The sequence below is a fragment of the Epinephelus fuscoguttatus genome, linkage group LG4 (assembly GCF_011397635.1).
Source record: "Epinephelus fuscoguttatus linkage group LG4, E.fuscoguttatus.final_Chr_v1".
NCBI classification, from domain to species: Eukaryota; Metazoa; Chordata; class Actinopteri; order Perciformes; family Serranidae; genus Epinephelus; species Epinephelus fuscoguttatus.
The window spans coordinates 33812483-33827143 of record NC_064755.1 but is presented as its reverse complement, the minus strand read 5'-3'; the positions used below and the strand labels follow the sequence as shown (position 1 = coordinate 33827143).

The 14661-nt window shown below is 39.9% G+C and overlaps 1 protein-coding gene across 6 annotated transcripts in view; it reads right to left on the bottom strand.

Annotated features, from left to right (window-relative positions):
- The window catches only part of ppip5k1b (diphosphoinositol pentakisphosphate kinase 1b), a 79617-nt gene that overhangs the window by 38973 nt on the left and 25983 nt on the right, over nucleotides 1–14661 (bottom strand). For all 6 annotated transcript variants that reach the window (XR_007449110.1, XM_049573328.1, XM_049573324.1 and 3 more), the window contains exons 10-15: nucleotides 11717–11818; nucleotides 11249–11335; nucleotides 9812–9887; nucleotides 9340–9449; nucleotides 5387–5472; nucleotides 4592–4717 (exon numbers count right to left, since the gene is read on the bottom strand). Coding sequence is in view for 5 of the 6 variants with exons in the window: in XM_049573328.1 (XP_049429285.1) it covers nucleotides 4592–4717; nucleotides 5387–5472; nucleotides 9340–9449; nucleotides 9812–9887; nucleotides 11249–11335; nucleotides 11717–11818 (587 nt within the window). In the remaining variant the exon portion in view is untranslated. The remainder of the gene's footprint in view (nucleotides 1–4591; nucleotides 4718–5386; nucleotides 5473–9339; nucleotides 9450–9811; nucleotides 9888–11248; nucleotides 11336–11716; nucleotides 11819–14661) is intronic.

The window sequence follows — 14661 nt, the reverse complement described above, 5'->3', positions numbered from 1 at the left end:
ATAAAATGAAGTGAAAGTGAAGTGAACAAATGTCAAGAAAACCCAAAAATTATTGAAGACAGCTCCCCTGGAGACGAGATCAAATATTTTGGATTACCTTCTCGTTGAGAGACAATAAAAATATTTTAGCATGCTAAATATGTTTAAATTAATGTAGCTGTAGATGCATACCAACGTTACAGATCAAATCACACTGAGGGTTCATGCATTTTTCTCTCGTGTACAGCCAAATACTCTGATGTCATACTGTTGACTACCTTTACCTATCATGCTTTATGTGACAACAAAGGTCTGGGACATGTTGGTGACTGTCCTAGGCTGTAATCCAGGCTGACGTAGACTGGCTTTCATCAAACAACAACAAAGAAAAAAAACATCCCAAGAACTCATGAAAAAAAAGCAGTAGGATTAGTGTGAGATGATCCGCGTTAGCTTACAACAGCAAACTGCAGTCACTTCAGCTGCATGTGTATGTATGTGTGACCGAAGCAACATTTGCTGCACTGGATTACCTCAATTACGATACTAAACAACCCACAGCAATCTCAACGGGTGACAAACAGGACTAGTCGGCAGGTGAAATGAAACAAAATCACGATGAGATGAGAGGAGAGATCAGAGCACGTTAGTGGACGGAGCGACAAATGCGCAGGATGAGAGAGGCGTGGGAGAGCGGTGATGTCCAGCAAACCCTTCTCTTACCACAGTCAATAGGGGACTCACAGCCAAGGGACCGGTGGTTACCGGCTAGTAGTTTACACAGAGCAACAACAGGTAAGAAGAGAAGAGCAGAGTTAATAGACAAAACTTGGAGAAAGAAGTAAGAAAACAGTGACTGGGCTGAGAAAATAGAACTTCTTTTTATTAAAAAGAAGCAACAAAAGCGACAGACTATTGCATCTGCTTTCTACGAAGGTTGAAAGTGGCCGTGCTTGCAGTTATTTTTTTTTAATGCCGTTAGCTCAAGATAAGTTTTTCTCTTGTGCAAACAATATCTGTCAATCTTTGAGAAAACAAAAGGCAGATTTCTTGAGATAACAAGATCATTTATCACAAGAAAATGACTTTTGTTTTCTCGCAAGGGCACAGGAGGGTGGGTGCCGAGTGCGCTGCAGTAGCCCTTATTGACAAGGGATGGAACAAAACAGTCCTGTGCTGTCTGAACATTTGTTTTAAATTCCGAAAAGCAAATCATGAGCTCCCTGTCAGAAAACAAATGGAAATAAGATGTTTAAAATGTACAAATTCAATTAATTCCTCCGATCTGACGTTGTCACGTCATCACATAAGGTTGAGCTTAACAGGCTGAGAATGACCAGAAATTTTGCCTGGACAGTTCTGGAGCTGCTTTTAGATTGAGAAAATATGTTGGACCTGAGAGACTTCCACTGCGGGGACACAGCAATAACCAAAGCTAATGGGGGAGTGGACAACAAGCATGAGTTGTCCAGGGGTTGTGAGCAGACATGAGGCGAACAAACAACTGGATGTCAGGCAGCATTCAAAATGAAACATAAGACATTAAGACATTTTGGCACATGAGGTCCAGAGACAAGTTGTGTCTGAGATGAGAGAGCGCTGTCTTTGGACTAATGGATCCATCGATTTAAGTATGTCTAAGCAGTTTTACTGTAGCTTCTAAACCCAATGCCGAGAATATATGTTCGAAACTGTGTGTTTCTGCAAACCACAGATATCTAATATTTTACGTCATTATGTAGCGAATATGTTAAAACTAATTTTTTTAATAGTGCTGTGATTAATGTGGTTAGGTTTAGCTACAAAAACCACTTGGTTATGTTTAGGAAAAGATCATTTTTTGGCCTAGAATACCCACTTTAGGTGACAAAATCTCAGCTGGAAATGCCACTTATGTCTCGCTAAAAAAAACACAGTTTTGGTGGCACAATCACCGCTTGAAACACCGCCAGTGTTTTGATAAAAAAAACACCCAGTTTTGTTGGCATGATCCCTGCTGGAAACTATGCCAATGTCTTGCTAAAAACAACCAGTTTTGTTGTTTGCTGGTCTCAACCAGTGATCTGCAGCTGGCACCAATCTTTTGTCATGTGCACATATTTGTACTGCGCAGCACCCCTCAGCAAAAATGAGTTCCTGCACGCATGTTTTCTCTTGAAAACTCACTTGAAAATGAGCTTCTCAATCATTTGATCACACCTGATTTCAGCCTTCAAGATCACTGTCAGGACTGTCAGGGAGACTTATCACAGAACAGAGAGTCAAGGCATAAATCTGTAGTTTTGTTTGCTGCAGTTACGTTATTAGAGCTGATGATCTAATTGCATTTCAAGAAGACAAAGCCCATTTTCTCAAGATAAAGAAATGATTAAATTGTAATTGTGAGATATCAGCATTAAAAAACAAATATAAGCACAGCCGTTCTCAGCTTCAGTAGCTTTCATTTCTGCTTCAGGATGTTTTTCTGTGCAGTGCGGGAGATGTTTATCATGCAATATAAAACAAAAAGCAAAAGTAAAGCCTGTAAAAAGGGTAATCCATAAATGACAAAGAGGTGTTGCTCCGTTAAAAGCTCTGTAAAGTGGTAGAAAGAGAGAGAAACCTTTAAGTAATAGGCAGGTCTGTCTGCTTACTCGCTGTAATTTACTCTGGTTAAGAGAGTCAGGGTTACAGGTGCTGTGTCTTTTTAAGCATTTAAGAATAACTCCACAAGTAATTTTGCATGAAGAAAAAGCACTGCTGTGGTATTTTTCTCATGCACCACACCCAAAAATCACAGGAGACACAGAAGGAGCAACAGCAAGATGGCAGCTCAAGTAGTGCTTTCAGCCTGAGTATAGTTACTCGTTTAAATATCATTAATCAAATACACCTTGACATAAACACAGTTTCACCATCAAATTGATTTAGCCGTAAGAAATGTACAGCCTGGTCTCACAAAATTGTTAAAGGCGATCATATTGTTGAGAATTTAGTTTTAAATTTCAGATTGATATTTCTGCATCGAGACATAACCTTTGAGGAGCGATTTGTGATGCATGTAAGATCAAGTTTTTTCCCCCACAGCTACCACATGGTCTTAATCAGCACGTGTGAGTTTGCTCAGTTGAAATGGAAGTGACGATGTTCTTTATTCTGAGCACTTTTACGACCTTGAGTTGAGACTGTCTTGCCAGCTGCTGTTTTCAAGATCAACAAAAAACTCCTTTGAATGCCACTCTGTGAAACCATCAACTATCTAGTTTACTTAGTTCACTGAGGAAAGCCAAAGGATTTTTTTCCAATGCAAATAAAGTAAAATAAATAAAAACCATTGTTCCATTTAGAAGAAAAAAGGCTTAAAGAAGGACATATTTAGTAGTATGTTTGCATCTGACTCCATCCATTTTATTTCCCACTTCAGATTTTCTAGTCCAAGACAGGCTTCAACAGCTGTTCTGCAATTTATATGAGTCATTACAGACGCTATGTTCTTATTTGGCTATAGTCTTTGTGCTTTAAGTCTGCTTTAAGGTAGTAATAAACTATCAACTGCCTCTTCCTGTTTTGTTCTGAGCAGTAATCCAATGGAGTGTCCTAAAAATCCCTCATGGAGGCATAAAATAAAAAATTAATTAAACTAGTTGTGAGCGTACTTTTTTGGGTTTTTTTTTAATAAAGATATTTTTTGGGCATTTTCACCTTTAATGGACAGGACAGCTAAGCATGAAAGAGGGAGAGGGGGAGGGAGAGAGAGAGAGAGAGAGAGAGAGAGAGAGAGAGAGAGAGAGAGGGAGAGGGAATGACATACAGTAAAGGGCCACAGGCTGGGGTCAAACCCGGGCCGCTGCCGTAACAGCCTTGTACATGGGGCGCCTGCTCTATCCACTAAGCCACCGGCGCCCTTTGAGCGTAATTTCAGATATTTTATTTCCGCTTTAACTTTGTCGTAATTGCCTGATTTTATTTCATTGCATACTGAAATGTTTATTTTGCTTGCTTCAAAAGGTGCTGTAGAAACAAAGTCAAACATTTATTGTTCTTTACTTATGGTGTCTAGAATGTGTGTGACAGCTTTAATGACTAAAAATACTGTTACTAAAGTATTCATTTTGACCTGAGATTAGGACCTTTCCGAATGTATCAGTGTATTCTCCATCTGTTATTGTGTACAGGTGAAGGCAAGAAGTCTAAAACATCTTTGAAAGCAAATAATGAATGGTACAAGAAAAGACACAGTGGCTGCAAGAGACTGGAAAATCTGGCTTGCTGACTCTAAAATAACCTCCACCTGATGTATGACTTCCTTTGACACGCTGTGTGTCAACTATGCAGTGTTGACACTGTATACTTATGGCAGTTTTCTAAAAGCAAAGGTACATGTTGGAGGACAGACCAGGCTGTATGGTTATCATTTGCTCTCTTGAGTGTGTTATTAAAAAGAACTGGCCTTTGATAATGTTTGTGCACTTGTGAATACCTATGTCAGGTTTTGCTTATAGGCGTGTGTGTGTGTGCATGTAATGTGTTTGCTCCCTTGTGTACACAAAACGCTCTTTAAATCCGAGCCAAAGTAGAAGGATTCCTCATGAGTACATCTATAAGCTTCTGTGAGTGTGAGTCGAGTGAGTACCTTGACCTCCAGGGTACATGCAGCGGAAGGCCCTGCCCAGCTCCTCAGCCTGAACCCGGCCTGCAGGCGTCAGCTCGCCGCCCCACTTCAATACCAGCAGTAGAGATGGACCATCCTTTTTAGAGTCTGAAAACAGCAGTGTCTTGTTATTCATATCAGTAATCACAGAAGAGAACAATCTGTCCGTCTATTTACCAACAGTGTTTGAAAGAAAGAAGGAAACACTTTAATCTGATATCTACATTTTTTTCTCGTGAGTGGCTGCTGTGCATGGCTAGATGAACCTGCCTGGGGGCTCCTATTATCCTACTGTTTACCCTATCTCTCTGCATGGTGACCATAGACTGTACAAAAGAAGTGAACTTAGCCTCCGCATCTGAGAAGTGAAGCCAATGCAGAAGTGCCTTAAACCTGCACTCTTGCAAAAACAAGTCCGACCTTAAGTGTATAAGGTAATGACCCTACTTCTTGCTTGATTTATTACATTTTCATCATTTTCATAATCAGCTGATGGTCTCAATCGCTGCATTCAAATCTTCCTCAATACAGCATGTTCATTATGTGAATGATGGTCCCATGTAGAGTAAAATAGACAATAATGCAGGGTACAATTTCAGGTATGGCTACCTTGTGATTGACAAGTCCCTCCCACAGTGCCCTGTCAATCAGGACAGAGGCATAGTAATGCATGCCTTCCAGTTTTAACACCACACAATATACTGAACACACTCACAGTTAAAAAAGAGCTGCCTTAAAACATAAACACGACTACTAAGTGTGTGAGTGTGTTAGTACCTTCTTCTTCACTCGAAGCTTTGGGTTGGCCGTTACGCAGGTAGGTCAGCTGGACTTTCCTGTTGATACCTGAGAAATGACCGTACCTGGCGAGACAGAACACACACACACAAAGTAGACACAGCATATTTTGATATGCACATTAGACGGATGGACACACAGTAAGCACACGCAGATACACAGAAAAAATTTATCCCATCTTAAGCATATCTGACCTCTATGCCAACAAAAACTTGAAGAGAGGACAAGGCAACAACTTTTTCTAATATGACACACTGATCATATGCTAGGGATGGACATTTTAAGTCATTTCTGTATTCGAGTACTCATATTAAATAATCACTGGTATGATATTTTCATGGTACGATAACCGTCTCAGAAAATCTTGCGGTTTTACGGTATCACAGAATTCATATTATCAGTCAGAATGACCATTTAAGGAATGAAAACAGAAGGTTATTGTTGGTTTTATTACTATAACTGAAACTTGAAACCATTTTGTTATTGGAAGTAGGTATAAAAAGTCTCCCTTTAGAAAATAACCAAAATAAAGTTGAGAGTCTCCGTCCTGTTACATTTTATTATTAAAAAAATAAATAAATAAATGAGACGAATGCACCTGTTTCATTTTTCAGCAAAAAAGTATTTGATTTTTCACCATCTTGAAAAGCAGCGGCCCTCATTGATGATGTTGCGCTTCTTTCCTGTGGCTATGTCTCATACCTAGCGGGTATGCAGTTCGGTTACCGTCTGTTTGCTTGTTTACTGTGTTTCTGAAAACGCATTAGTTCCACCTGCATAGTTTCTACTTGGTGCACTCTACAAACTGTACGATCATGAGGTGAACAGAAAAAAGTGATTTTCCTTGGTCAACCCACACTGAGTGTCGGGCCACACAGAGTATATTTTGACAGACAAGCTGCAGGCTGTTTAAAACAGGTCTCAATTGGTCCCCAGGTTGGACTTTGCACATACCTGCTCTATATGTTGAACGTTAAATACTGAACTCCAATCATGGACTTGAGTACTCGAATACTCATGCCCATTCCTATCATACACACAACAAAGTACCAATATTAGCAAATAGTTTAATGATATTCAGTCACTCAATAGGCACATTGGATCAGAGGCTCAGTGGCTCCAATGGACCTTCAAGGTTGATGTCAGTTGTGTACGTGTGTGTGGGAGTGAGAACAAATGAGACGAGGTGTGAGTGTGTGCGTGACTGCTTTTAAAATGGTGCAGGGTGAAAATCAATGCCAGTTTTAATCCTGTTGTTATTCTTAAAAAGTCACACGCAGACACATATCATGAGCCTCCACACTGTGCTTACTAAGAATTTGGCACATCCTGCAGACTAATGACCGCATAGTGTTCTCTAATAGGACAAGCAGCTGAGCAGACGCTTCAAAAAGCCACATGATGATGGACTCTGAACCCGGGTGAATAACTAGGCAGGAAGCCAGAGAATCACAACAGCTGTCAAAACTCATACTTAGAAGAAACATCATCACTTTGGTGAATTAAGGCTTGGTATAAATTAGGTGGGGATTACAGCATCACTACACACACTCTCTCATACACACAGCTTTTGCCAGTCAAGGAGGCATTTTACCCTAAATAACTTTAGTTAGGAATGAATAGGACAATTCAAAAGGAAATGGCTGTCCTCATTTTACATGGACAGAAACACGACACCAGATGAATGTTAACACTGCTCCATATCTGCCTGATATGTAAAGAGGTAACCATATCAAACTGAAAGGTGATAATATGTTAGTGTTGTTTCCACTGCCAACGAGTGGCAAAAGAAAATCAGCTATTGCAGGTTTTAAGTCAAGTTTAAATTAAAAATGAGATTGTTTGTGACCTCCATGTTGAAAACAGTCAAACTGAGATGAAGCACTGCCCGACTACCAGAGCAACCTTTCTCCTTTTACAGCTAAACAGTGCACTAAAATATGTTCCTGATTACATTTGAACTGAGATAAAGGCAATGCAGTAACAGATTCTTGATTTGCTCTGCACTGCCTGGTTTGACCACAGTTCACAAGCTGTGATTGACATGATTGACAGCTGCGTTAGAGACTCCTCGGGTCCGAGTGATCGTTTTCATACAATAGACTCTCGCAAACACCATTAGAGTCACAAGAAGTGGAAGGAGGAACCTGCTTTTTTCAGAGATTATCTGTCTCATGTAGTAGTGACAGTTTCAGCAAATACGGCAAAATTATCTTTATATAAGTTAACGACTGTGTCTTTAACGGTGTTTTCACACTTGGTCCTTTTCAGCCCTCTAAACGGACTCAGAGCGGTTTGTAGTGAGGTTCACTCAACCTGCGCCTTGTGAACACAAAGCATTGCAGGTTCGCTTTGCTCTTTACTGTTGTATTTAACCCTCTACATCACGTGCTGTTGCAGTGGGACACTTGAAAAACACAGACAAAACCACGCCGGCCTGTAACAGTTGCAAGGACGCAGGATGAAGAGTAGTTTGGTCCACAGAAGATACTGCATGTCTCCAGATGTGGAATGTAGAATACATCAAACAGCAACAGTCTACAGCACAGAAACACTAAGGTTTTCCTCCAATTTAAAGTTCATCTGAAAGCGAGGGGCTTCATGACCTCACTGCAGTGCCACGTCAAAGTAAAAACAACACTATGTCAATATATATTATATTCAGGCTATGGTGTGAACAGAAAGAGGACTGAGGCCCCATCAGAGCTGAAGTTGACCAGAAAAAGAACTGAGTCCTCTTTCAAATGAACTGACAATGTGAACACAAGAAGAACTTGGTCCCTTTTCTGTTGGTCCACTTTTTGGTGCACTTTAAGAGGACTGAGTCTGGTTTGTTTAAAAAGAACTATATGTAAAAAACACCATGAATTTAGCTCATTTCAATGGACTGTGTTGCAAACCCTGCCCTGCCTTTTCATCTAATTACAACTTTTTTATTACACCTATTCACTCTGCAAGATATATAAAGAATATTTTTTTCTGCTGCTGTTTTGAACCTTGTATTTCTTTCAAATGTGAAAATCTAGGACTTTCACATTATTTTGTCGTTGCAGTCATTCCAATCTCTATATGAGAAGCACCAGCAAATTAGCGTAAATGATGATTGAGGCCAGGACGGAGGAGGAAGGAAGACATTAGGATATTTAGAGTCCAGTTGATATGTGGCGAGGATGGCATGCACACAAAGTAGCACAGCACACACTGATTTACACACAGAGGAACACAGTAAAATCATCAGGGACATTTGACTGTGCATGTGTCTAGTGTTAATGGCTAGAAATGAATGGATGTTAATGAAAATGATTCACTCAGTGCACAAAACATTAGGAATACCTTCCAAATATTGGCTCAAAGTTCTAATCTTGCACAAGCTTGCTAAACTATCTTCTTTGTCCTGATTCTGCCCTGTCACAGACAATTTTAAAGGGTGAAACTCTTAAAAGAAATCTTAGCTTTCACCTTTATTCACTTTTGTCTGTGTCAGAGGGAGAAAAGGTATTCCTAATGTTCTGTACACACAGTCGAAGTAAACTAAAGAAAAGGAGGGTGGTAAAACCTCATCCTTTAAAGTGAGAAGGGAGAGGGTGCGTACTGATAGTCATTCAAGCTGGATTCCCTTTTGGAGAGAAGGAAGGAAGGAGGGATGGGTGGGTGGGCAGGAGAAAAGACAGACAGAGGAGGGAAGAAAGGGGAAAGCAAAGAGTTAGAGACTCAGGAGGGAGGGAAAGAATCAAGGTCAACATGTGTCTGTGAGTACGAGACAAGATGGCTGAACCCTGGTGGAGTGTCGAAAGATGACGTTTTTGCATCGTGCCCCGCAGATGAAAGTGGGTGACTGCTGATGAATGATCATGACAGGAAACAGGATGATGTTGTGTTGTTTGCTTGTTGATGAGACAATGTGTGTGTGTTTGATGTGAGACGTGACTCACATCTCCAGGACAGTCTTGAGTTGCTCCAGTTTAGATTTCTTCTCCTCGATCTCGCAGTCGTTGTGCTGGCCCAGCTCGACCAGCAGCAGGCGGGCAATGTCCAGCACTTCCTGGAAGGAGGCAGTTATTTCTAATTTGGCTCTTATCTTTAAAGTATAGTTTGTGGAACCTCTGACTGAATACCTCGTCAAAGACAAGACTGACAGCTTCAGAAATATATTATGAAAAGAGGATACAGGATGAATGAAGTGTGTGAGTGGGTTTAGACAGCTCAGTATCAATATTTAGACAACAAAACAATTACAGTTTGTGATGCATACTAATTGAAGCTTGATGTATGCAAACACAACCGTATCCTCTGAAACCCTTTATTAGTGGTAAAAAGGATTCAGTCATAATCTGCCAAATAAACAGAAGTAAACAGAAGGAGTGTGGGAAAAAAGATTGAGAGATTAAAATCAGTCTGACTCACTTGTAGCTGTTTTGGCTTCTTCAGCTTCAGCTTTCCTGACTTGTAGCCTCCATACTTCTCAAACAACTCAAAGAATCTGTGTGAGACAAACAGAATAGAACAACAGGATTAATAAAAGATACAGTGACACTGGACGAGGGCAACATCTTTGAAGTCAAATGTATCTGATATGTTAATTCATCTAAGAACAAGTGGGTTTAGAGAGATAGGCTGAGGGCAGTTTGGGTTGTTTTTATTCCCTTAAAATTTGCTGCAGGGTCAAGATGAGAAGGCAATTAATGTTGAAGTACATAATAGCACTTTTCTATAAATTAGATGACTACATACAGTACAGGCCAAAAGTTTGGACACACCTTCTCATTCAATGCGTTTTCTTTATTTTCATGACTATTTACATTGTAGATTCTCACTGAAGGCATCAAAACTCACAGAGACACGGCGGTTGGAACCAAAGATCTCAAATTTGGACTCATCAGACCAAAGCACAGATTTCCACTGGTCTAATGTCCATTCCTTGTGTTTCTTGACCCAAACAAATCTCTTCTGCTTGTTGCCTCTCCTTAGCAGTGGTTTCCTAGCAGCTATTTGACCATGAAGGCCTGATTCGCGCAGTCTCCTCTTAACAGTTGTTCTATAGATGGGTCTGCTGCTAGAACTCTGTGTGGCATTCATCTGGTCTCTGATCTGAGCTGCTGTTAACTTGCGATTTCTGAGGCTGGTGACTCGGATGAACTTATCCTCAGAAGCAGAGGTGACTCTTGGTCTTCCTTTCCTGGGTCGGTCCTCATGTGTGCCAGTTTCGTTGTAGCGCTTGATGGTTTTTGCGACTCCACTTGGGGACACATTTAAAGTTTTTGCAATTTTCCGGACTGACTGCCCTTCATTTCTTAAAGTAATGATGGCCACTCGTTTTTCTTTAGTTAGCTGATTGGTTCTTGCCATAATATGAATTTTAACAGTTGTCCAATAGGGCTGTCGGCTGTGTATTAACCTGACTTCTGCACAACACAACTGATGGTCCCAACCCCATTGATAAAGCAAGAAATTCCACTAATTAACCCTGATAAGGCACACCTGTGAAGTGGAAACCATTTCAGGTGACTACCTCTTGAAGCTCATGGAGAGAATGCCAAGAGTGTGCAAAGCAGTAATCAGAGCAAAGGGTGGCTATTTTGAAGAAACTAGAATATAAAACATGTTTTCAGTTATTTCACCTTTTTTTGTTAAGTACATAACTCCACGTGTGTTCATTCATAGTTTTGATGCCTTCAGTGAGAATCTACAATGTAAATAGTCATGAAAATAAAGAAAACGCATTGAATGAGAAGGTGTGTCCAAACTTTTGGCCTGTACTGTAGACTACACAGACCAAAATATAATAAACTGAGTAAATGCAGTTTGTGACAACAGTAAATGTGTTCAAGGCAAGAGACTTACAGAGGATGTCGGACCTCCATTTTCATCTTTTGCTTTGGTGTACGATCTCCATGGCGGATGATGGCAATGACGCAGCGCAGCTCCATCCTGAATAAAGTGGAGAAACAAACAGGAGAAGTTAAAATGCGGCAGAAACTCTGTTATTCCAGCGACAATCTAACAATAAGACTTTACCCAAGCCTGATGACCATGGTGAAATAATACATTTCAAAACCTGAATTTGATTTTGGTTGCAATATTTAGTTCAAACTTACTTTCAGACATTCTGTTTATTATCAAAAACCTTACTTATTCTTTTGAATCCATTAAACCTTAAGGGTTTTCGAGACAAACTTTACAAAGATGTACTGTATAAGGTCATATCATCTCATATATCGTATATCATATCATACGCACAGTAGCCCACTGACCAGGCTGTCGAGGAACCCTAAACACCTTACAGCAAGTACTTTGTTTTTCAGTACGTACATGGTTCCTGAGGTTGTTGGGACAATGGGGATGTCTTCAGCTTCCATGGGGATGGACCAGGGGATGTGGAACTGAGGGGCTAACTCCCTCATCACCATGTTCCTAGTGAGGCAGAGAAAAGTAAGGACAGGCTTAAAGGCATTAAGCATTAAGAGCTAGGGAAACACACAAGATCTGCACAGCCAGTACAGTTTCAACGTGGACACTAGGGTTGGATACCGAAACTCTGTACTTTTGTACTTGGTACCGATTCACGTTGGTACTACCGAGTACCAATTCAATTAAAATGAATCGGTGCCAAATTTCGATACCTGAGGTGGAGGCGGAGCGAGAGCACATGACTCGCACCTCAGACTCAGCAACAATGGCGACAAAAAAACATGTGCAGACAAAAGTTAACGTGCAGCACTGTTCCTAAATGTTCTCAATAAAATATTGAAACTGAGAAGTTTGGACTTTAAAAAGTACCGAAATAAGGTACTGTTTGGTACCAGTACCGAATTCCAGATACTGGTACCGGTACCGCATCGGTTCAATTATGAACGGTACCCAACCCTAGTGGACACCCAAAATTAGTGTCACCAATTCACTATCTGACCAAATGTCTTCTGTTCCTGAGATATGATGTTGAGTAACGGCCAAAGAAGTGTTTTCACAGAACATTATGATGTCACAGTGAAATTGACCTTTGGGATATAAAATGGCATCACTTCATCATTATATCCTATTAGACATCTGTGTAAAGTTTTGTCATAATTAGCATAAAAGTACTTGACTTATGGCCAAAAACATGATTTGTGAGGTCACACTGACCTTGACCTTTGACCTTCAACCACCAAGTTCTAATCATTTTGTGCCAACTTTAAAGAAATTCCCTCAAGGTGCTCTTGAGATATTGCATTTACTAGAATGTGACGGATGCAAGGTCACAGTGACATTTACCTTTGACCATCAAAATGTAATCAGTTCATCGTTGAGTCCAGGTGAACATTTGTGCCAAATTTTTAAATAAAATTCCTCATGATGTTCCTGATATATCAAGTTAACAAGAAGGAGAAAGACAAGCCTTTGACAACCAAAATCAAACCAGTTCATCATTGTGTTCAAGGGGATGTTTGAGCCAAATCTGAAGGTGTTTCAAGATGTTCTTGAGATATTGCGTTCATGAGAATGGGACAGACAACCTGATACATTATGCCTCCAGCTATGGCTATCATCGGCACAGAGGCATATAAAAACCTTGAATACAATATCAACGTCTTCCGCGATGTGTTTGTTGCATAAGTTGGCTTCGTAATGATGATTTTTTTTAAAAAAAGAGAAAAGATATATAGTTAAGCCCTATTAACATCATTAGAACCACGCTGAAAAGCTAATATCACAGAGGTGAAACACTAAATTATTTTAATATCTTGATTTTAGGTTTTAGGCCTCAGATTTTACCTGAAATATATCATGTGGACCAAACACAAGGCTTGTTCTTTCACAACTCAAACTAGTTACTAAGATGCCCTCAGGATGCTTCTTTTGATTCATGTACAAACTACAGAATATCAAAATAAATATCTATCATTTTATAATACCTCTTTCAATTTTCTGTTTGCACAGCTGTCCTGTTCCTGCGAGGTCTTCGTACACTACTGTATGCTCCCTGAGCACCACAACTCGATGAATCACATCGATGCTTGTTTCTGTTACTGGAGAGAAGCTGCATTTCCCGTGTCTTTCTATTTTTGAAATTTATGAGTCTTTAGTCGTAAAGCTTCGGTTTCACTTCTCCTGGAAGAAGAGGTGATAAATCAGAAACAAACTAAGATGTAAAGCTGACAACAGCCTGTCAAGAGCACTGGATAAATTACAACATGACAACTTCAAGGACAACATTTACTTTAAGGGCTTCAAAGTGTCACGGACGTCAGGTAATGTGGTAACAGCTTCTTTAGACAATGCGTCTTCATCACAATGTAACTGTACAATCCAGAACTGGCCTTGATAACATGACCATGTTTTTCCACAAATCAGAGCTGATATTTACATATATTGTGTTTTCTGAAGGCTCTGAGCTGAAAAGATACTGGTGTCAATTACTTTCATTATTATTGGTACATAGTTTAATTGTGACATCTTTATTGACTAATTGTACTTTTTATTTTACTGAATTCTATTAAAATTTAATTTGTTTTATATCAGAATAGTTACAGGTAAGGTAAGACAAGTTTATTTGTACAGTGCCTTTCAACAATGAGGCAATTCAACGTGCTTTACAGAGGCTTAAAATGCATTAAGAAACTACATGAAATGATGATATGATAAATGAAACACTAGGCAATATAAAAATAAATTTTAAAAAGACAAGGATAAACAGGATTTGACAGAGCTCTATGTGACATTCAAAGCTATGATTCGGACTCTAAGCCGGGATTGTCGGCACACTGCTCTCAAGATGAAGGAGGCTGAGTCAGTGGCTAGCAGCTAACAGTGCTAACAGTCCTAACAACAGCAACCATGCTTACAGAGCTAACTGTGTTAACCTGGGGGAAACCAGAAGGCAGGCTCTATACTTCCACAATGTTATCAGTGGTAACAGCTTCCAAATAAGTTCAAAAACTGCCGCCCACAGACGCCATAACCGGAGAGATGATGAACTCGCTGTCTCTGGTTTAGTTTTACTCGCTGTTTGATGATCCAAGGTGCTCCTGTTGGTTTTAGAGTTGACTGAATTGCAGGATGTACAGAGAGTTGCAAGATGACGCTATGATCTGATTGTCTCGACTGCCGCATTTAAAAAAAAGAAAAGGAAAAGAAAAATCCCCAAACAAACGTTCCCCAAATAAACCGGCCTTTACAAAAATGAAGTTCAAATCAATGGGGTGATAAATGACTTTATCAAACAATAAAACTAATGCTGCAGTTGAAGACTGTAACCCCATGGTGTCTTCAAAGCT